Raw genomic sequence first — 23,473 nt, 5'->3', positions numbered from 1 at the left:
TGGGATGTGACCCTTATCTTGTGTACTTTGACTAATCGATGTTGTTGAAATACTCATGAATCTATCTCTTAATAGATTCTTAGGTGAGTGGTTGGGATATGATATTCATATCCATAACAGTTACCCCCCAGCTTGGTATTCCGAAGCTCGGAATGCCGAGGTGTCGTTATATCACCCGGATTCGATTCATCCGAGTTCATTGGTTTCGGAGTCGAGCTTTTGAAAAGTCGGCGCCCGCGACATTACTCGGAATCGTTTTTGTCGAGGTCGTTCGCGTAAAGTTGTTTGATTTTCCTTGGGGTTGCATGTTGAAGTCGGTATTTAATACGTTGGTTTTGCCATGAGTTCGATTTGTGCCCTTAGGTATTGTTTGGTCCGAGTTTCGACTTCGTCGTGTCGGGCCGAGTTGAAGTTCTTGGCCGTGTTTTACTGTTGAGATATATAGTCCCACATTGGTTGTATGTGCAACTAATGTGGAGTTTATAAGGCCTTGGGCACTCCCACCCTATGAGCCAGCTTTTGGGGTGGTGACCTCAAGGTTCTTTACATGGTATCAGAGCCTCACCGCCTCTCACACACTCTTGTGGTGTTTCTTAGCACAGGTAGACTGGGCCTGTTGCATTGTCCACTCTTCAAGTCCAATGAGCTCTTGTGTGAGGGGGCTTGTTGAGATATATAGTTCCACATTGGTTGTATGTGCAACTAATGTGAAGTTTATAAGGCCTTGGGCACTCCCACCCTTAGAGCTAGCTTTTGGGGTGGTGACCTCAAGGTTCTTAATATGGTATCAGAGCCTCGCCGTCCCCCACTTTCTCTTGTGGAGTTTCTAGGCACAGGTAGGCTGGACCTGTTGCATTGTCCACGCTTCAAGCCCAAAGGGCTCTCGTATGAGGGGGCGTATTGAGATATATAGTCCCACATTGGCTGTATATGCAACTAATGTGGAGTTTATAAGGCCTTGGGCACTCCCACCCTATGAGCTAGCTTTTGGGGTGGTAACCTCAAGGTTCTTTACATTTACTTTCGACTGCGACCTCCTGGCTGAGCTTTTGTCTGACCTGGGATATTAAGATGAACTTGGAGCTTGGAGATTGGGGTTTGATCTTATCGCATCAACCTGACTTTTCATTTCAAGCCTGCTATGACGGTTATGAACTCCCACGTGTCCTTCTTTCGTTGGCGGTTCGTGCATCGTGGAACGGGCGTCGTTCTGAACATTAGCAGGTCATGAGTGCATTCATTAAATGTGCTCCAAGGTGATTTTACCCCTTTGCCCTCGATTGCCAACCGTTTGCAACCCTTTCATCTTCGCGCCTGAGGCTTTTCGTCCTTTAAATACCAGTTTTCAAAATGGTGTAGGACTTTCGTTTTCCTCTGAGTTTTCTTCCCGGCCATATCTTTGCCCAGATTTCCTCTGTACTTTGTTGGTTGTGGAGGTTCTTGTTGGGGGTTCGCATCTTCTCTAGTTATTTCGCAGTCATTTTGTTCCATTCTGCTGTTTATGCTAGACTTTGATTCAGTTGTCATTTGCGTTTCCCTTTGAGTTTGGATTTGAAATTTGTTCTTAATTTGAGTGGGGGAGAGACTTTGGTCTCCCTGTCTAGTCTTTTTTGTTTGGGGGGGGGGGGGGAGTTTTCTGTTGTGACTTTTGAGCCGGATATGGATATTTCCGGCAAATCTTCGGGTCCGTCTTCTAGCCGAGGTGGTGAGGAGGATGACGAAGTAGTGAAACAGTTGCCTCGAGGCGTTCAATACTGGTTCTATGGCAAGGAGTATACCGAGGAGGAGAAGCTTCATCAGCTTCTCCGCGGTCTTCGAGGAGGTCGCCGCGGTTCCCGTGGTGGACGAAATAGGAGAGGGGTAGGTTGGTTAAGAAGGGGTCGTCAAACTCAACTCAATTTTGGTGTAAGCAGCCCTCCTTTGGTGAACCCTTCAACTCCTGGGTTGAGTTCCTCTCCCGACCTGGTCCCTCTGTCCTATATTTTACCGCCCTCCCAGGTAGTTCCGGGTCCGAGGTCCGTTCTGGATCGGATCCCTCCTCTTGGTTTGAGCGATAGTTCTTCCAGCCTTTCTTCAACCGAGCTTGGTTTTCCCGAATCGGTTATCCCTTCTTGCCTTGATGATTCGGCTTCAAGCCGGGTGCCGTTCGTTGACCTTGTCAGTAGTTCTGATAGCTCTATTCCTTTTTCTTGGAGTTCATGTTCGTTACCCTCCGACTTCGGAAGCCCGAGGTCAGATTTGGTCGATTTGTGCACTGATCCTCATCCTTCGTATTCCAGGGTCGTAATCATAGAGGGATCTGACGTTCAAGGTTGGGTTCTTCTCGAAGTCCTACAAATGCGGTCTACGATGTCTCCCGCCGACGTAGCCCAACTTTCAGTTGGAGACCCCAGCGGGGTTGATCTTCTTCCACCAGGTGATTATCCTGTGTGCTCGGGTCCTATATTGGACGAGCCTCATTTCTTTTATTTCTATCGGGACCTCATCACAAAGTTAGGGATCCGGTTTCCTTTTACCGACTTTTAAACGGCTGTGATCCGCCGACTTAGGGTTGCACCCTCGCAGCTCCACCCGAACTCGTGGGCTTTTATTCAGGGTTTTGAGCAAGTGTGTGCCTACCTTTGCCTGCCTTGTACAGTTTCTCTCTTCTTCTTGTTTGATGTATATACCTCCCGGACTGGTGCCGAGGCTAAAGAGAGGAAATGGTGGGTAACCCTACGAGGTACTCCAGGTAGGGGTATTTTTGTTTCTTACTCTCAATCCTTCAATGGCTTCAAGGATGCCTATTTTAAGGTGGCATCTCGTTCTGACTCCCTTCCCTGGTTCGCCGACAAATGGCTGGATGATGGGGATATATCATCTCGGTTTGAATTGTACTGGACGCAAAAACATTATCGGAGGCGTCCCAAGGATTATGCTACGCCCTTAGCGGCTCTTTCTAGCTCGGAAATTTTGGCGGTCCAAGTTCTAATCGAATATGTCGATGAATTCGGCATTATCGATCTAAGTCGGATCGTAGATAAGTTTGGGGAAGATGCCCTTTGTGAGCTCGGTATGTAGTTCGTTTGTATGGTTTAACCTTTCTCATAGTTTATAACCTATATCCTGATCCTTGTTCTTCTTTTGCAGTCAGTATGACCAGTGCGGAGTACAAGAAGTTTCTACCCAAGCTTAAGAAAGGGAAGGGGAAGTCGAAAGATGCTTCCTCCCTCGAGTCGGAGGCCTCGAAGAAAAGGCGGCTTGATTCTATACTCGGCGGCAGCTCGGCGAGTGCTGAGGTAGTCATGGTTGATATCCCAGCTCCTCCCTCTTCTCCACTCCCTCCGCCTTCGGTGGTTGCTCGCGGGGATATGATAATTCTGGAACCCGGAGAATTATGGAAGGTTGAGGTTACAGATCGGCTTCGGGCCGCTCTAAGGCCTCCTCCGCAGCTCATGGGCAACTCTTCTTTAACTTCCGAGCTTAGGTCCCTCCTTACTCGCTTGGAGGAGGATTCACTGAAGGCGTCATCTTTGCTCCAGTCCTTCCAGGACCTCCATCAACGGCTCGATCTGTCTGCTGCTTCTACTCATCCCTTACCATCAAGGTGGAGGAAATTTCGAAAGTACAAGATGAGCTCACCAAATCTAAGTCCGGGTTGGAGAAGAGGGTCCAAGAGCTGTCTGTCGAGCTTGACGAGGCAAAGAAAGCTTTGAAGTCGGCCGCCGTTGAGAAGGAGATCTTCACAAAGTCTATGGCTAATAAAGATGCTCAAATTGAGAAACTGCAAGCCGACTTTGAGGAGGCTAAGGTCGTGGTCGCGAATGCCGCGACCCAAGCCTTCGAGAACGCAATTGCACAAGCCCAGGTTCTGAACCCTGGCCTTATTACTGATGGCATGGATGTTGCGTATGACGTGAAGGATGGCGCCATTGTCCCCGGAACTCCGGGTTTTGACTCTGATGGCGAGGAGAAGGCCGGTTCCGAAACTCGTGAGGCCATCTCTCCACGTGTTGCTGAATGAAGGGGTCGGAATGCTGACTTTCATTATGTATTTCTGCCATGGGGCCTTTGAGCCCCTTTTTTATTTTATCTTAACATATTTGCCGCTTTGGGTCGGCTTTAAAACTTATGCTTCGGTTTTATTTTTCCGAGATCGTTGCTTTACTTCCCTTTTACTTATATGTTCGAGGTTCAATTTCGATCTCGTGATACTCGACTTGCGATTTGCCGAGGTTTCGTTAATCGATCTAGGATTATTTTTTGTTCGTCAACAAAATTTTCATTCCTTTGTTTGATCGTGAAGCTCTTGAGGCTTCAATTACTTGAATAGAAATCGATATGCATTGATAACCCGATTGAGGTCACTGCTCATTTTATTTGCATTTCAAATGAAATCTATTTACAAGGCCGAGCTTAAGAGCTCGTTTTATTTGCTTCGAAATAAATCTACCTACTGACTGAGCTTAATAGCTTGTCTTATTTTTGTAGAAATAAATCTATCTATTGACTGAGCTTGATAGCTCGTCTTATTATCTCGTATTTCAGGCCTAACTATAGTAGACCTTCAGCTTGTCCGCGTTCCAAGTTCTCTTTACTGGCTTCTTGGAGATAGTTTCCAAGGTGTTGGCTCCCTTTCCCAAATTTTCTTTGATTTTGTAGGGGCCTTCCTAGTTCGCGGCGAGCTTTCCATCTCTGACATTCTTGTTGCCGATGTCGGCTCTCCTTAGCACCAGGTCGCCGCTCTGAAATGATCGAGGTCTGACCTTCTTATTGAATCTAGCAGTTACTAGGCGCTTCACCATCATATTCTTATATCTGGCGTTCTCCCTGCATTCATCCAATAGGTCGAGTTCTACAGTGAGTGCCTCCCTGTTTTGACCTTCAGTTCCTTGTAATCTCTGTACCCTCCTCCAGGATGGTTCGCCGATTTCTACCGGAATCATGGCCTCGCACCCATATGTCAGCTTGAACGGGGTTTCTTCTGTGGCGGATTGGGTGCTTGTCCTGTATTAGACGAGGTGTAGTTGTTGCACCCAATTTCCTTTAGCATCGAACAACCTTTTCTTGAGCCCGTTGATAATCACCTTGTTAGCAGACTCGACTTGTCCGTTGGTCTGAGGATGTTTCACTGATGCAAACCGATGTGTGATCTTGAAGTCGGTCATTAACTCCTGGAACTTTTTATCAGCAAACTGTGTCCCATTGTCTGTGATGATCTCGGCGGGAATTCCGAATCGGCTAATCAGGTTTCTTTCAAAGAATCTCTGAATCCTGGCCGAGGTAATGGTGGTGAGGGGTTCGGCCTCGATCCATTTGGTGAAGTAGTCGACTGCCACTATCAACCACTTGAGTTGTCCTTCAGCCGCGGTGAAAGGTCCCAACAGGTCCATCCCCCATTTGAAGAATGGCCATGGTGCCGTGATAGTTTGCAGCTCTTCAGGAGGTGCACGAAGGATAACGCGTGCTTCTGACATTGTTCGCACCTTTTGACGTGCTCCTTCGCGTCCGCCTCCATAGTAAGCCAGTAGTATCCAACCCTCAGTGCCTTCTTGGCTAGAGCTTTTCCTCCCATGTGATGTACATTTATGCCTTCATAGATCTCGGCCAGCGTATATTCAGCTTCATTCTTGTTTAGGCATTTTAGCATGGGTGTGTAAAAACCCTTTTTGTATAGTTGCCCTTCTACTATGGTGAAGCAGGCCGAGTTCCTCACGAGTTTTCTGACCTCTTGTGTCTCGTCTGGCAGGACTCCTTTTTCCAAGTAGGTCACTATTGGCCTCCTCCAATCCTCAGTCTCGATTATTACCATGACGCAGGTCGGCTCCGGGATGCTCTGCTTTATCACAGTACGATGATTTCCTGAACCCTTCGAGTTGGCGAGTTTTGACAGGATGTCCGCCTTGCTATTTTCATTTCGAGGTATGTACTGGATTACCACCTCGTCGAACTCGGCCAATAGTTCCTTGACTTGTTGGAGATATTTCATCATGAGAGGCCCCTTGGCTTGATATTTTCCTTCAACTTGTGAAGTTACCAGCTGCGAATCGCTCAGGATTTTTATCCTTCTTGCTCCGTGTTCTTTTGCTTGCACGATCCCGGCGATGAACGCCTCATATTCAGCTTGGTTATTTGAGGTCGAAAATGCTAGGTGAAGTGAGTGTTCAATGGACACTCCCTCGGAGCTTTCAATTATCACTCCGGCTTCGCTCCCCTTAGAGTTTGAGGATCCGTCGACGTATATTGTCCAGAGATCTTCATTCCCTTCTCCTTTTTCTTTGGACGGGGTCAGCTCCAGGATGAAATCGGTCAACGCCTGTGACTTGATTGCCTGCCGGAGCTCATAGGATATGTCGAACTAGGAGAGCTCGACAGCCCAGTTAATCATCCTCCCAGCTAGATCGGGCTTGTGTAATACTTGCCTGATGAGCTGGTTGGTTCTCACAATCACTCGATGACCTTGGAAATAAGGTCGGAGCCTCCTTGCCGTGGTAAGGAGAGCAAACGCCACCTTCTCGAGCTTCTGGTAACGGAGTTCAGGTCCTTGCAGTGTCCGGCCTACGAAGTAGATCGGCTGTTGTGATTTGTCGGTCTCCCTTACCAGAGTGGCGCTGATGGCCTCTTCGCCGATAGCAAGGTATAAGATCAATGTTTCTCCGAGCTCTGGCTTGGACAGTACGGGAGGGGTGGCCAGACAACTCTTTATATTTTCAAATGCCGTTTTGCATTCTTCCCCCAATCCGAACTCTGCCTTAAATTAAGGAGCTTAAAGAAAGGCAAAGCCTTTTCTGCCGACTTGGGCAGAAACCTTGTTAAGGCCGCAAGGCGACCCGTGAGTTGTTGGATTTCTTTCTTGTTTTCTGGTTGCTTCATCTCAAGGACGGCCTTGCATTTGTCGGGGTTGGCCTCAATTCCCCGGTTGGTGAGCTTGAAGGCCAAGAATTTTCCAGCTGGTACTCCGAAGGTGCATTTGGCCGGGTTCAATCTATCTTTCGAGCTCTCAGTTGCTCAAATGTTTCCCTGAGGTCGGCTATATGTGTAGTTATATGCGCTGACTTGACGATCATGTCGTCGATGTACACCTCTAGGTTTCTTCCAATTTGATCTTGGAAAACACGGTTCATCATCCTTTGGTAGGTTGCCCCTGCATTCTTGAGGCCAAAAGGCATGACGTTGTAGCAAAAGTTTCCCTTTTCTGAGATGAACGAGGTCTTCTCGTGGTCATCAAGGTGTAGCGGGATTTGGTTATACCCAGAGTATGCGTCCATGAAAGATAATAGCTGAAATCCTGACGAATTGTCAACTAGCTGGTCAATGTTTGGCATCGGGTACGAATCTTTCGGGTAGACCTTATTGAGGTCGGTGTAGTCCACGCAAATTCTCCACTTCCCACTCGGTTTCTTCACCATCACCACGTTGGACAACCAGGTGGTGTATTGTATTTCCCTGATGAAGCCGGCCTCCAACAGCTCGTCCACGTGTTCGTTCAAAGCCTGACGTCGGTCAGATCCTATCTTCCTCTTCTTTTAGGACACTGGCTTCGATCCCGGGTACATAGAGAGCTTATGACAGCAGAAAGCTGGGTCTATTCCCGGGATCTCCGAAGCCTTCCATGCGAACACGTCGGAGTTTTCACTTAGAAAGATCCCTTTTGAACTTGTCCTCAAGGCTTTTCAACCTTAGTGTGCCCTTTTCTTTCCTTCCCAATCTTCCAGCTCTCCTTGGGGTTCTGGACGAATTGTCCAGTTCCACCAAGTTTACTTCGTTTCCACATGGGTGTAGGGATTTGTCAATGTTTGCCCTCGGCATCTTCAGGGCTTGATGCTTGGTGGAGATCAACATGTCCCAGTCGTGTATTGTAGGTCGACCAATGATCACGTTGTAAGACGACGCGGTGTCTACCTCGACGAAACGAACCCTTCCAGCACGGAATGAGTCCTTCGTCCCTAAGGTCAGCTTCAAATCAATGTAGCCCTTTGGGGGGGAGATGATGCTCAATTGAACCCGACCAGCTCGGTGATGCATGGTTTCAAGTCCTTCTCGTCCAGGTTCATCCTCTGAAAAACGTCCCAGAGAAGTATGTTTGCCGAGCTCCCGTGATCAATAAAGATTCTCTTAACCCGGCAGTTGACTAGCACTCCAGTGATCACCAAGCCGTCAGTGTGTGCGGGTACAACCATTTCTAGTTCCTCCTGAGTGAAGAACAGTCTTGGGGTAAGGATTGCTGGCTTTCCCTTTAAAGGTCGGCCTGTCTCTTACTGACATGAACTCCTTCAGGTACTTTCTTCTTGCGTTGGTTGTGTCTCCTCCTCCACCCAGAGCTCCGCTTATCACGTTGCACTCAAATTCGGCTTCCTGGAAAGCCTCATCTTTATCTTCGACCTCTTTGCCCTTCGTAAGGCGGTCTTGTCTCTGATCCTTTCTATCCTTTCTCTCCGGGCTTCGACTTCGGCTCCGGCTTCTCTGCCTTCGCTTACTATTCTTCTTGCCCTGAGTTCGGATGATGTATTGTTTCAATTTCCCCTGTCTGATGTGTTTTTCGATGGCATCTCAGAGGTCCCAGCAATCATCCGTGATGTGACTGTTCTGGTCATGGAAAGCGCAGTATTTGTTTCTATCCAATCCACTCTTGGCTTTCAGGGGTCGAGGTCTCTCGACGTTGCGCATTTCAGTCTGGGCCACCTCTTTCCATATCCTAGACCTGGACATGTTCAAAGGCGTGTAATCATCATATTTGCTCCTTGGGGATCGGTCGTCCGACCTCTTGTCCTGAGTGTCTTTTCCCTTTTTCGACCCTCGTTGATCCCGGTCTTTGTTTTTCTTGCTTGGGCTCCGACGATTCAGGCTTCGTCCTCTAGAATCCCCATAAGCTTTCTGCATGTCCTCAACGTCAATGTATTTGTCCGACCTTCTTCGAAATTCTTCCAGGTCATTAACCGGGTTCTTATAGATTGACTTCGCAAGCGGAGAGTCGCCATCTAATCCCGAGATGATCAAATGGAGGTGTACTGACTCAGTTAAGTTCTGAACTTTGAGGGCGGCATCTTTAAACCTATCGAGGTATTTCCTCAATGACTCATTCTCCTTCTGTAGGATTCTTCCCAAGGCGTAGGCCGGCATTGGATGCGCCTTGCTTGTTGCAAAGTTCAGGCTAGGTCCTCGAACGAGTCGATCGAGTTCCTAGGAAGCCTGGTTATCCGAGCCATTTCCTGACCTGTCAAAGTCGTCGCGAAGATTCTGGCCTTAATAGGTCCAATGATCCCGTTGAACAGCATCTCGGTCTTGAAAGCCTCTAAATGGGCCTCTGGGTCCTGACTTCCGTCGTACGGAGGTATCCTGGTACTCTTGAATCTCGGCGGTATTGCCAAGTTCATGAGCCTTTCAGTGAATGGGCTATCGTTAGCCTCCTCATCAAGGAGATAATTATCCCCTTAGTTGTTGCCTGACCCTCCACCCTCCTGATGATTGCCGAGGTGGGGGTTCTGCATATTCTGCACGTTTCCTTCTGCCGCAGCCGCGTTCTGACGTTGCGGCCCGCCATCTCCAGCATGGCCGGTCCCTCCAACTCGGCCTTCAGCGTTTTGATGTTGGGGTCCGCCATTCCTTCCAGCTCGGCCTTCAGCGTTTCGGTTTTGTAGCACGGCTTCAAATGCCTGCATCCTCTGGGCATCCAACCTTTGTTGAGTCAGGAATCTGTTCTCCATTTCCTGTAACCTTTGAAGGATTGCGTTCATGACCACCGTGGTCACATCTCGCGGTGGCTCATTGTGTGGAGGTGGGCGAACTGAGGCCGCTATCGTGTTGAGCTGGGTTCTGGAGGGCAGTCCTTGAGTGCCGACCTCGCCGACCTGGACCTCTACCAGCACAGGGGTCGTAGCCGATTAGAGCTGTTTCAATGCAGGTTGGTGTGACGGCATACCATAAGGCCGAGGCTGAGATTGGTGTGACGGCATTTGGGCAGTGCTAGACGTCGAACGGGTGTTCGTCATCGTGGAATGGGAATCAAAATTTATCGTTCCCATTGACGGCGCCAATGTTAGGTCCTGGATAGACCGTATTGCTATACCGTGAGGTATGCGCTCAGAGATAGTGTAATCAGATGTATACTAGGCTTATAGCCGAGGTCCCAATCACTGCGCACAAGCAATAGGCTTATAGCCAAGGGGTGGGTGTGTGTGCAGTGTGGGCAGTATTCGTAAATAGGTTAAAAGTGTGTACCTGGGGTCCTTAGGCTCTTATTTATATGGATTACCTTCCTAGGCCTGGGCCTTTTGAGCTCCCCAGATTGCATTAGGGTTCAGCTCCCTTTCTGTTGGGATGTGACCCTTATCTTGTGTACTTTGACTAATCGATGTTGTTGAGAAACTCATGAATCTATCTCTTAATAGATTCTTAGGTGAGTGGTTAGGATATGATATTCATATCCATAACAAATACAATTATTACAAGTAATTGTATTTCAGATATTTATGTTTTGGCTTTGTAAAAGGTGTGGTGGAGCAACGGAGGTAGGGTGTGCAATGACCCCCACCCACTCGTTTCAAAATTTATAATGTACTCGTGAACAAGCTCAAAGTTCTGTACTCATGACCTCATTTTTGCTGATGAACTGAATAGAAAAATTACAGGTTCCAATGTTCAGAACGAGTAGTTGCGATTGTCCTTTGCAAAAACACATGGCAACGGCAACGGCAACGACCATATTATAAAATTGTGTTTAATTCCTATACAAACCTTGACGAGTTTAAAAGGAGGGTCTAATGGACCAAAAATGACATTCTAAGGAATAGAGCTTGTTGCAAATATGCTGTCATTCCCATTTATTTATTTGATCTAATAATATAGCGGGGATTTCAAAATATCACCCAAAAGAATTATTTATGATATTAATTATTATTTGACTTCATAAATTTAATACTAAAATAATAATATAAATTTATGTGGAGTGAAAAAAATATTGACAGGAGAAAATGAAATTTGGGACCGTCAAAATAGTGCATATGATATCATTAACAACCTCGCTAGTCGCTAGGGTGGGATAGCAAAATTAATTTCGCTATGCCACCCAAGGAAACTGCTAAGGTGTCACTGTGATATGGTATCTGGTATCACTAGGTACGTGAGTTACTCCTATTATATTTATGGGTAAAGTTACTATCATGTAACATAACCTAATCAATTTTTCCTACTCAAACAAAGATGAATGTGAGTCCCATACATATAATAAAAATAAAAAATGCTAGTGCGAAAACCAATGTGTGAGTGGGTAAAAAATTTTATATCATGTTACATAATATTAGTTTTTCTCTATATTTATTGGGTTTAAGTTTTTTGCGGTTGGTTGCAGAAAAGTTTATTTACTACTCTCACAAAAAAAAAGTAGTAGCTTCCATAAAAAATAAAAAAAATTGGGTCCCATGTTATAGAGTTTATTTTAAAAAAAAAATTGCCTATATACTCCTGGAAGTAAATTGTTTGGCAGATAAAAATTTGTGCAGCATTTACAGAAACATTTTTCTCATATTTATAGGAAAAATATTTGTCATTTAAAAGAAAATAATTTTATGTCATTTTTAATGAAATGACGTGTTTTGATGCATATTTGTTATTTTTTTTACGTTCTCTCTCTTACGATATTTTATCTTTTTTATTTCATCCTAAATTAATTATATACGTACATATTTTATAATTATAAAAACTTTTCTCGTATATTTCTTCTTTAGAATTACACTTTTTAAGTTCTACTTAAATTTAAATCGTCCATTCATGGCAGAGAATATTTAGTAAGTAATTCATGATATATTTATGTATGGGCATACGATAGAGAAAACAGAATCGCTCCATAAAATGACAAAATGGAGTTACTTTCCTATTGCCAATATTATTGAAAACTTGATTAACCATTGAATTAAGCTGGATGATTAATCCAAGGTACACAGATTTCAATTTAGACCAATATCAGCAAATAATAATAAAATGGATTTTGGCTTAAACTCTATTCTTTGGTTGTTACCATGCCATGAATCAAATTATCTTGTTCTTCCATCAGAGAAAAAAAGGATAAGGGTTGTTTCCCATTATATAAAGGGTAATGAAGTTCTCATGTTGCATAAGAGGAGGACAAATTCCTACTCACCCATCAATTCACATACTTCTACTTTTTTGGTTTGTTTTTTTTCTCTCTCATAATGGTCCCACTTCGGTTGAGTGGGAAATATAAAGCCCTTATATAAAACAAGGGAAATGCTTTTCTCCTTTCACATGAGACAAGATTTTATTCCTACACATACATCGACTTTCGTGTCAAGCTTTTGTTTTTGTTTTTACTTTTTTTTAAATTGCTGGTCCCACTTTTTTGTCTCAATAGGAGACCACTCTTCTCTACTGTTAAAGGAGAAAAGTATTCCCCATAAAACAATGGTCTAATTTAAGAACTCAAGAGTAGGATTATGTAGAAAACCAATGGCATAAAATGAAGAAACAAGAAAGAGAGGAGTTAAAAGCAAAACATAACTGAGCTTATTATGCCTGATCTTATTACACTGAAAAGTTGATTATAAGAAAGTAACTAAATTGCTCTCTCCATGCAGCTACAATGGAAAATTACAACACTATAGGAAGCAAGAGACTTCCCCACAAATTTGCACATGGACTCCATTGGTGTCATCTCAATGTGCATCAAGCAAATTTTCATCCTTCACCTCTGTATAACAAGCTGAACACCAATATATATATATACACATATCCACAATCATCCCAACAATCTTTACAGGCTTTCAACCAGATGGTGTGTTGTGTTCTTCTGCAACTTCACCTTGGTAAAGCCAAACCAATGCTTGTGATGATATAGAAGTGTAAAACTTAGTTCACCCAAAAAGCCTATATTGAATAGCAGAAAAGTTCAATCTGGAGCCTTTTATTCCATTTATTTTCTGAGTTTGAAAATGATCAGGTGCAAATGGCCTCCACTGAGAGTTTCTTCATGACTTTTGGACATGGATCTCCTCCAAAAATTTCAGGTGAGACTGTCACTGCACACCAGTTCTGCCCAACACAATTCTGCAACAATAAAGTAATTATTGAATAATGAACTGAGTAAAAGGGGCCATATATACTTAAATGGATCATTTGACCTGTAGAGTTTAACTTAAAGCTATATCACTGGAGGAGAAATGATGTTTCTCAGGTGTCAAAAATGTATTTGGCTAAATAAACCATCCCATCAAACATAGAACAAGAAGTAATACCCTTTCAAAAGCATCATATGACTTGTGGGCATGACAGCTTCCTTCATGGTAGTTTCCACAAGACCCTACTGGGGTGCCAAAGCTAGCAAATTTGATTGATGAGATCTTTTGTCCAGGACCACATGACAAATGTGCTTTTGGTCTCACAGGTTTGCTGACTTTGCCAGAAGCTTGCATCTGATAACTTACAAGATTTGGCTGCCATTCATAAATATCAGCACATGCACTATCTATATCCCTTCTAACCAAAAAGATCCCATTGGGATCTCCACCCAATTCCTCAAACAAAACCAATAAGTTTCCAGTTGGCTTCAACCATGAATGAGGAACATGATACCTGAAATTATCAACCAGTTATTAGTTTGTCAAGAGTTTCTCACCAGCATTAAACAAAACTACAGAGCAAGCTAGATATTTCTCACCATCGTTGAGAAGCCTCGCCGCAGTTGCTTGTGCATTTCTTCTCATTATAACTTCCAGCATAGTCACAGTAATCACAAGAACCAGATGCTTTATAAGCAGGCCAGTAGCGGCCCAGACTCTGCCCATTTATCCACACTTGACCTTTGCCCATGCTGCCCATGTCTAAAGCCAATGGTGCACTTCCAGCTGGGGCATCAAAGGTAGTCTGTAATAATATAACAAAGTTGTTACTTCAAGTTCAGCCTTACAACAATTGCAGGCCAAAAGGGTCTCTTTTCTTGGCTGTTATATATCAACTTATTTGTATATGGTAACCATTTTTCAGTATATTCTCATTAACTAATTTCTCCTAGTTCATTTTTGTCAAAAACCAAAATTACATTTAGGAAGTCTCTGGCTAACACCAGATTCAATGGAAAGAAGAAAATCTGTTTAGTGGAAGATGCTTAGATGTAATTCATAAAAGGGCAGGTTGGTGTTATGAAGGGTTGAGGAATAAAAAGAAATAAGTGTGTTTTTTTTTTCTCCACAATGAAAATCTCTCCAGTTCTAGTGATAGTATTATTTATAAGAATAATAATTAAAGAGTAGCAAAATAAGAATAGGTAAGCATAAACAAATTTAAAACAAAGCCTAAACATATGTTTCTGTAAGTTTTGAATGTTACAGTGATATTATGATACTCACTTTGTACCATGTCAATGGCTGCCATCTGGAAACTAAATACCCCTGAAGCCACTCAACAGTGGAACTTCCACTAAGAGAATGAAGACTCAAGGCTTCACCTTTAAGACCAACCTAAATGAAACATGCATTCAAATGAATCTCAAGTAAACTGAAGCAATGATGAGAATGAAAATGAGAAAGAGAAAGCAGTGAATGTTTGAAGAAGAACCTTGTATGACCACTTCTGCCAAGTTAAGTCCCTTCTCCCCTCATCGAGACCATATAATGTAATTGGGCCAAGAACACCAGCATTCCATGTTTCAAAATGTGGACCAACATTCTGCATGTCAATAACAGGCAGCAAGTGAGTAATATAATCATGTTCCTAAGCCACAGTTCATGTTAAAATAAGATTGGTTTGGAAGTGCAGGGGTGCATCAGACAAACCGGGAGCCCAACTGCAACACTTAGAAGGGAGATTTTGTTAACACCAGCTCTGAGCTTCACACTCTCACTAAAGGTTAGTTTGGGGAATTCTTGGCTTCCATATACAGTTCCTGACCAAAAGAAGATAACCAATAGGCTCAATGTATCAAAGATGAATCTGAAGCTATTGGATAATTATTAGCATCAAAATAAAATAGTGTGCTTGGACTGTTTTAAATATAACAAGAAAGGTTAAGAAAGAATGGCAACATGATCTATGGTGTTCCACACCAAGTATTGAATAAACTACTCTATCATGTCTTGATATATTCAGTACATGCAATTGTCTAATTCATTGAGTTCACAAAATCATACATAGATTTTAAATGTTACCAAGAAAAATACAATCGTAGAAATTGAATATTTGTAGTGATTCCAGTAGCAAATTGTTCTTAGTTGTTGAAATAACTAGTGTTACTGAAATTGTGGAAACCAGTGGTATGCTACTAACCTGACAGCTGACTATTGATAAAAACATGCATAGCATGCCCAGCAGATAATACTGTAAGAACAGGATTCTTTCCATTCCTCAAGAATCCTTCATTGGGATTGATGACAACACTGTGAAGAAAAGGAGCAAGGTAAGTATTCAACATGAAGAAACCAAAATAAATAATAAAATTTATCAATAATGTTATAACCAAGGATTCTCTACAGAGTTATATGTCACTCACTCTGTAGAGTACCACAAGTAGTCAGATAAATCTCTGGTTGTATTTATCTGCTCCAACAGGCCAGTCACAGTGAAGGAACTATCATCAGTAGAGGTTGTCTCTTCATTAAATGCTTCCCAAGAGAGTCCTCCATGAATTGGAATACGAGTCATCTTCATCTGTGCTCTCTGGGAACCAACCTGTACAGGGATTCGGAATTATCATTATTGCTAAAATCAGCCACTGGAAAATTATTGAAAAGAACACTGTTCTCTTCACTGTAAATGAAACTTTAGCCAAATAAGAGCATGTAAATTTAAATAAGACCGCAAAACAAAAATAATTCCTTCTCTTTTGTATATGTCTACTTTCATGAAACATATAACTCAGAAAACTACAACTGCGTAAAATTAACAATTACAGAAAATTATTCAATCAAAATCAATTGCATGTACTTCATCAAGCTTAACAGTAACAAAATCTCCATTGTAAAGTCATCTGAAATAAAGGTTTGTTTCATTTTTTTCTCACCCTTGCAGTGTTATAAACAGTGTGCTTGCAGTCAGGAAGAATGCTTATAGACCAAGGAGGCAAGTTGTAATGAAGATTTCCAAATGCCACTGTTGCATAAGATTGTGGATTATAGTTTGCAAGGAATGCAGCACAAGCTCCAGATTTTGATTTGAAGACATGAGCCTGCATATTAGTGGTGAATGTTAAAATTTAGTTTGCTTACAAAGAATTTAAGATAGGATTGTTAATTCTCTGATAACTGAATTAAGTTATACCTCTTGATAGTTTCCAAGCCGTGTTACAGTAGGATCTCCAGATACCAAAGCAGGTTCACAAAGTTTTATTGCTCTGTGCAAATCCTTCAGATGACCCCACTTTGGCTGCCTGAGAAGCCCTGTATAGAGGAATAAAATAATATTAATCATCTATGAAATTAAAAAAAGAAGTTTATTTCATTCATGCATATAAATATATATGAACAATTTTCAGTTCTTTACATATAATATGAAAATGAATGAAGCATAGTCAAGGCAAGACACGGGATACACAGATTTGTCATATTTACAATCTGAGTTATAGAAACAGGCAAACTCAAGTAGTGATTGGCAGCAGTCATCTTTAGATCATCAGTACTGCATATATGAATTTTTCATTGCCACACAACAAATGTCGGGCAAGAAATAATATCATAATAGAATTTGCAGACAATAATAGTTATTCACTGAAATATAACAAAGTGATGCAATATTGACTAGGATTTTTGGTTAATGTAAAAGTATCAGAAGCAATGTTCAACTGTGCTATGTTTCACAGCAGTCGGTAAGGTTGCACAAAACTTATAATAAACTTGAGCTTTACTCCATAGATATGTCAAATTTAAAAACAAAAAAATTATCAAAATATCAGTAGATATGGACCATCGGTATTGGAATCCTTTGTGCATACCATATTCATCAATAGGTGCATCATAATCGTAGCTGGTAGCAATGAATGGACCACCAGCAGTTCGACCAAAATTCGTTCCCCCATGATACTGGAATGAACAAAACAAAGGGGATTTAGTTGGTTGAATGAAGAAAGGAAGGATCCACACATTGAAATCAACAAACACTGAAGTTACCATGTAATAGTTGACAAATGATCCCCCTTTCTGTATAAACCTTGCAACTGAAAATGCCATGTCCTCAGCAGGTCTATGAGGAACTGGACCTCCAAACTCAGTAAACCTATTAAGTTCACAAAACAAACGCAAGCAATGAACATTCAGGAAATACTCTTAGCTTGTATATTTCTCATTCCTAGGGAAACCTAAGAATTAACAAGGCACCAAATACAAGCTACATATTTATTATACCAGCCAGTCCAAGCTTCTGTCCACATCTTTGGTTTGTAAGCCTTATTTGGAGAGAAATAATCACAATAGAAGCCGTTGCAAGTGTTAATCTGCAAAATTTTATATTGGAATTAGAAGCTGGAATATGAGCCTAACTGAAAGTCAACACAACATAATCTGCAAAAGTTGAATTTACATGCAAATACAATACTTCTTGACTATATAAAACAATTTCTCTCTCCATCACTTATAACAGAAACTGACAAGACAGTCAGATTTTAGAACTTTCCCCACAAGTAATCAGGGTAAGTTCACTACAGTTATGATGCTCAATAGCTAGACATGATAATGAGAATAGTATTGAAAGGACTGAACCAAGGCAGATCTCAACCATGCAAAACAAGGAGTAATTATTCATTTCTTCCATTAGAAATATGAACATAACTTGCCGTATAGTATCCGACACCAACACAAAGGACAAAGCTATCAATATTAAAGAACATGTCTACAAAAGGTAAAAAGATTTTTCTTAAAAAGGTCAAAATCAGCTGAACTTACAACAGGATCAGGAGCATCATCTTGTTTGCACATGACCCATGGAACCCCAGTACCAAGTCCTACAGCCATATGTGCTGCCCACTGAGTGTAGGCCTTACCAGGAGCACCAATTTCATACTCCATAGGTCCATATTCATTTTCAATCTGAGTAAAAACAATGGTGAAATAAGGCAATACTTTCAGTATATATCTCCATTTTTACTCAATAAGTAACAGGGTTATAACTCTTCAAAAAAAAAAAAAAATTACTAGAAAATATAAAGCAAGTTACTGGATTAATCTACCTGAGATAGAATTATTGGACCACCCTGAGACTCGTATAACCTTTCTGCTTTCATCATATTGACTATCTTCGTTGTAAATTTTTGCATTTGAAACTTCATTACGGCAACATTAAAAAAATCAAAAATCAAAAGTTAATAGAAGGTAAAGTAATAACATCAAAGAAACATGAAAAATATGAGAGATTTTTCTTAGGGATTCTTAAAGGTATAAAAAGGACTGTTATCTTACCTTAAATGGTCCATTGTCTGTTCTGAAGTTGATACCTGGAATGTACTTGAGCCAAACTGGGAAACCGCTGAAAAATGAATCAGGTAAAGCTGTTAAGAAATTTCAAGTTCCGAAAAGAACAAAGATTGCGTTTAGAGGAAATTTAACTCGTTCATTACCCAAAGTTCCACTCAGCACAGACATAAGGACCAATTCTCAGGTGAACATGGAGGCCTGCTTGCTGTACCAGCTTTATGAACTTCACTAGATCATAGTTCCCCTCAAAATAATACTACATTAAACAAGAAAAAGAAGAACATTCATTATTTCTCGCTACTAAACTAAAAAAAAAAAAAAAAAAAAAAATGCATTGTTCAAACACTGAAAACAAAACTAGCAAGCATTGTTCATTACTTTGCCAGGTGAAGGTTCGTGCCCATTCCAGAAAACATAAGTCTGAATCACATCCAAACCTCCTTCCTTGGCCTTTTGGATAAGATCTGGCCACATCTGAAACAACAACCAATGAAACAACAATTTAGGAAAGCAAACAACATTTTTAAAAAAAGGAAGAAACTTTAAGGTACCCATTTGACAAAAAAGGCCAAATGGAAACAACCCTGAAGCACATTTCATGGAAATACCTCAGGGGTACTTCTGGGGTAATGAATGGATCCAGAAAGTAGTATCCTTCTTTGTCCATTGATGGTGATAGCCTTACTGTCATAGGACACAGAGGCTGCAGCATGACCAATCAGTGAACAAGCAAACACCACCAACAGCAACACATTACACATTATGAGCTTGAAGCTCATTATAGCAATGAATAATAAAGCTTCTGTTCCCTTAGCTTGGTATAGAAGTGGACCTTGCACACTTTATTCTATGCTTCAAAGTATAGAGAGAGAAATGCAAGGAGAGGGCTATGGTTGTCTCCCACTTTTGTTTTGTGTGTCTCAACACTCTTCCTTTCCCTTGTTATCTTTTTCTTTTTGCAGAATGGATGGATTGAAAAACAGTGTAAAAAGAAGGAAACATAAAAAATGAGAGCTTGGAATGAAACAGAGTGTTTTTTTTCTTCTTTTCTTCTTTTTGGAGATTACTTTATGTGAATGAAGGTTCGTTCTTATTGCAAAATGAAGGTGCTTTGCAGCTGTTTTTATAAACGCTGAGGAGTGAGCAGTGAATGGTCTTGGAAAGAGAATGGGTCCCATTTTCATGGGACTTTGGGACCCACGCATTGTCCTTGCTCCATACAAAGAAATCCATATCTAACTTTTTTTTGCCTTTTTTATTTTTTGTTTTATCTATATTATTTCAGAGTTTTATTAGTCTCATTTAACATAAGATAATTATCTTATGTTATAGAGAAAAAATAGGTAGGTCCCATCATTACAAGAAAAAAAGAAAAAGGTGGGATATGAAAATCGAAGTGAAAGAACATGAGAGAAGATATCTTATATAAAATAAGAGTAATATTCCCTATTATTTAATAAAAGAAATTATTATTCAATCAAGTTTCAATTTTGGGTATGTACATGTGTTGAAAGCTTTTGTATCCTTCTCTCCAATCAGATTAATTGGATAATTAATGAATTAATAGAGAAATTCTAAAAAAAAACTCTCTTTTTTTTGGTAAACTAATTTTTTTTAATTGTTGAGTTTAGTCACATATATTTCGTTCATCGTGTAATTAAAATTTATTTGTATTTATAATTTATTAATAAATGATTATCCTATTAACTGATTAAAACATTTTTTATTTTTTTCTCATTTTTTAAAAATTTTATTTGAAAATTTTTAGATTATTTTAAATTTATTCTCGTTTATTATAATTTACGACTAAATGTTTATAATTATATGAAGAGTTTGATATTTGTCATTTTAAATGATATAAATTATGCCATTTTAAAAGAGAGATACACAAAAAAAATGAAAATCATTAGAGAGAAGATGGATGGTTTTTTTTAATTTAATTTTTAAATAAAAAATATTATTTTACGTATATTTCTCTGTTAATATAACATAACTTTATGTTATTTAAAATTACAAATATTTTTTTATTATATGAATTAAAAAAACAGATTTACTGTCATCATTTATTATTAATGTCAAAAAAATTTATTAAGGATTTCAGTTAACTTAACTGGTATAAAAAAAACGTTACTATTAATCATTTTAAATAATATAGAAGTGTTATTTTAGTCAATTTATAATATTTATAATTACCACTAGGGTTAGCCTAGTGGTGTGGGGTGTGTGTGTTAGGAGTGTGTGTAGTGTAGGGTGTTGTGTTCAATTTCTTGTAACCTCAAAAAAAAAAATATTTATAATTAAAAAAATAGTTAGACAATAAAAATTATGATGAAAGAAAATTAATTTTTTTAATTTAAATATTAAATAAGAAATAATTAATTTAATTTAAATAGTTATACTTTAAAAGAAAAATAATTTTTCCTTAAAAAAAATAGGAAATTGGCGGATTTCTGAAAACGCGTTTTTCGTGATTTCTTAAACAAAACGAGAAACGACAAAAAGATTTTTCACCCAATTCCGATGTTGTCGGCTTGCCCTTTATAAAATTGCAATTTTATTTCCACGCGCGTGGCTGAAACTGAAGACACAACGAAAATGAAAAACCTATATGTTAGTTATTCAATATTTTTTTGACTCGCTGGTTTCATTCACATAAGAAGCAAATCACCAAAAAAGAAAAGTATGAAAGTTCATTGAATAAAAGAATATTTGCGGTTAACATTATTTTGAAAATTATTAAAATAAATTAATCTAAACAAAGCTAAAGCTAAAGCTAAAACAGTTTTTATAGGTTTCTCATTTATTTCACTGCTTACGGTATTTTAAAGCCAATGACGGCAGAATTGGACATTTATGTGATATCATATTTGCACCCAAGATTTGGTTGGGAGTTAGTAAACATATTAATTTCTTATCTAAAGTTTTCACTTTTTTTATTGTTGGCGTTCATAACTCTTCACGATATTAAGTTCAACTGCCATACTTAATTTATTTTACCATTAAACCCAAATGAATACACGATAATAATAATAAAATTCTTTTATAACATGTTTGCAAATTGTCTGAATATATTATTTATACAAATCCTTAATTATTGCAATAAATAAATCATATTATAAGTAGTAATAATTTTAAAAATTATTATTATTATTATTATTTTGAAATAAAAAAGTTTAAGTGAAGTTAGACACCGATTTTTTACTAGAATCAGGAAAAACCATTCAACCTCTTTGAAGATTTTCAGAAGAAATTACATATCACGTACTAACAAAGTCCTCACATCGAATAATGAGATTTGAATTCATGTCCTTATGGGATATGGAACAAATTCTTAGTCAACTATGTCCATTTTGTTGGCAAAATAATTTTTAATTTTTTATATCTCAAGTATATGACATCATTTTTCAAATCCTTATTGCTTAAAACTTCCAGAAACATCAGTATATTCTATCAAAGGTAACCTTAGTCCTATAAGAAACCTTTCATTTTCAGAAATCAAAAAGGGATTGATGGGTTTACTTTGCGGAAGGATAAAGAGAAAGAGAGAAAGGAAAACAACAACTGAGATGCTTTGTGAGGTAAAAGCATTATCTGAATGGATTTCCGTTACAACTTCCAAGTCCAATTACAAAGCAAAGAAACCCAGAAGGTTACATATGCATGATTGCTAACACCAACTTGGCAAGTGGCAACCTCACTTCCCTTCTTTTTTTCATGTTCGTCAACAACTAACTAAAAATCAAAGTATCAAATAAAATCCTAACGTTAATTAAAGCCATGCATATCATATTTGATGCATATGTTTAGATTTAGACATAAATTATAAGGCGTCTTTGACGTCTCACCTTCCATCAATATTTGAGTGGGTTTCCATTACTTACTTTTCAAAGACACACAAGAAGTGATAGTTGTTGGCTTGTGCTTAATGGTTAAGGAATGTTGGTATAAAGTATTTATGAAAAGAACGAGTCTTAATACTCTAAATAAATATTGGTCTTACAATTTATACCAAGAAAGTGTGAGGATATTTTAGGAGGGAACGGATCCACTTACCACCAAAAAAGTTCACAACTCTTACAACTAATTTAATCACCGTTGATTTTCGTCAATCTAACGGTTATAATTTGTTGAGAATTAATAAATGTGACACAATAAATGTTATTAATTTATAACCGTTAGATTGACGAAAATCAACGGTTATTAAATTAGTTGTAAAAGTTATAAACTTTTTTGGTGGTAGGTGGATCCTCCCACATTTTAGAAAACAAAAAAGTAAATTACATTCGAAAATGTTAAAATTATAATGTCACGTTTTTTTATTTTTGAAAAAGTAAATTTTTCTCTCAGAAAGATAATATATGTTACATTTTAATTTATTTTAATGTAATTTTTATAAAAGACAGTTTTTCTCTCTATGTCACTTTCAACATCATTAGTGACTATAATCTTTGAATTTTAGAAAATGAAATGATGGTTTTAGGTCTTCATTTCATATTCAAAAGTCTTAAAATTAATGACAAGGTGTTCAAAATTAGCTGGAGACACTAAAAGTCATAAAAAGGGGGGAAATATTCCTAAAAATCAAATTTTATACTTCTTCAATATCACTTGAGTCTTGAGTGATTCATTTATATTAAAATGAACTAAAGTGTAACAATTTTATTTATAAAAAAGGAGAGTGTAATTTTGTAAAGTAGTGAGGAGAGCAACATAATTTAAGCCTCTCAAAATAGAAGGCAGGGGAGTGTAAATTACTCAAAAAAAAAAAATCTAAATGTTAAGAATATAATGTTATTGTTGTTCATAATAAAAAAAAAGGTGCCATATGAAAATGGATAAGATTTGCTTCTTCTAAAGGAATACATAAACTTTACAGACTAAATCCAAGAAACCTTGATTCTTGGCAATTATTGAAGTATTTTTAATTTGTGTGGGAAACTTCCCATACAGATCAACATGAAACATCCGGATGCTGTGGAACTATTTGATCAATTACCCCACAAAAACAAATAAAAAATGTAAATTGTTGAAAATATTATAAAGGAAAAATAGGATAAAAGGAATCGAATATTATATGGAGTACCTAC

The 23,473-nt window shown here is 39.3% G+C and overlaps 1 protein-coding gene across 2 annotated transcripts; it reads right to left on the bottom strand.

The window, feature by feature from the left end:
- Positions 1 to 12,566: 12,566 nt before the first annotated feature.
- LOC133316841 (beta-galactosidase 1) lies at positions 12,567 to 19,191 on the bottom strand. Of its 2 annotated transcripts, none has more exons than XM_061518626.1 (19): positions 18,995 to 19,191; positions 18,765 to 18,860; positions 18,530 to 18,642; positions 18,372 to 18,438; positions 18,143 to 18,235; positions 17,859 to 18,002; positions 17,322 to 17,410; positions 17,088 to 17,193; positions 16,913 to 17,000; positions 16,243 to 16,361; positions 15,986 to 16,150; positions 15,476 to 15,654; positions 15,253 to 15,362; positions 14,763 to 14,872; positions 14,545 to 14,655; positions 14,337 to 14,447; positions 13,649 to 13,854; positions 13,225 to 13,563; positions 12,567 to 13,051 (listed from the first exon to the last, which is right to left on the bottom strand). In XM_061518626.1, the coding sequence occupies exons 1-19, from the start codon at positions 19,163 to 19,165 to the stop codon at positions 12,928 to 12,930; spliced, it is 2,541 nt and encodes an 846-aa protein (XP_061374610.1). In that variant the 5' UTR covers positions 19,166 to 19,191; the 3' UTR covers positions 12,567 to 12,927. The 2 variants fall into 2 exon arrangements, with proteins under 2 accessions (XP_061374610.1, XP_061374609.1); XM_061518625.1 differs by having other exon boundaries at positions 12,567 to 13,038; positions 13,227 to 13,563.
- Between the last annotated feature and the right edge of the window lie 4,282 nt (positions 19,192 to 23,473).

Source organism: Gastrolobium bilobum, unplaced genomic scaffold, assembly GCF_033153095.1.
Source record: "Gastrolobium bilobum isolate Gb01-03AN ecotype WA unplaced genomic scaffold, APGP_CSIRO_Gbil_v1 utg9213, whole genome shotgun sequence".
NCBI lineage: Eukaryota > Viridiplantae > Streptophyta > Magnoliopsida > Fabales > Fabaceae > Gastrolobium > Gastrolobium bilobum.
The sequence above is the reverse complement of the archived record's forward strand: the minus strand, read 5'-3'. Positions and strand labels throughout refer to the sequence as shown.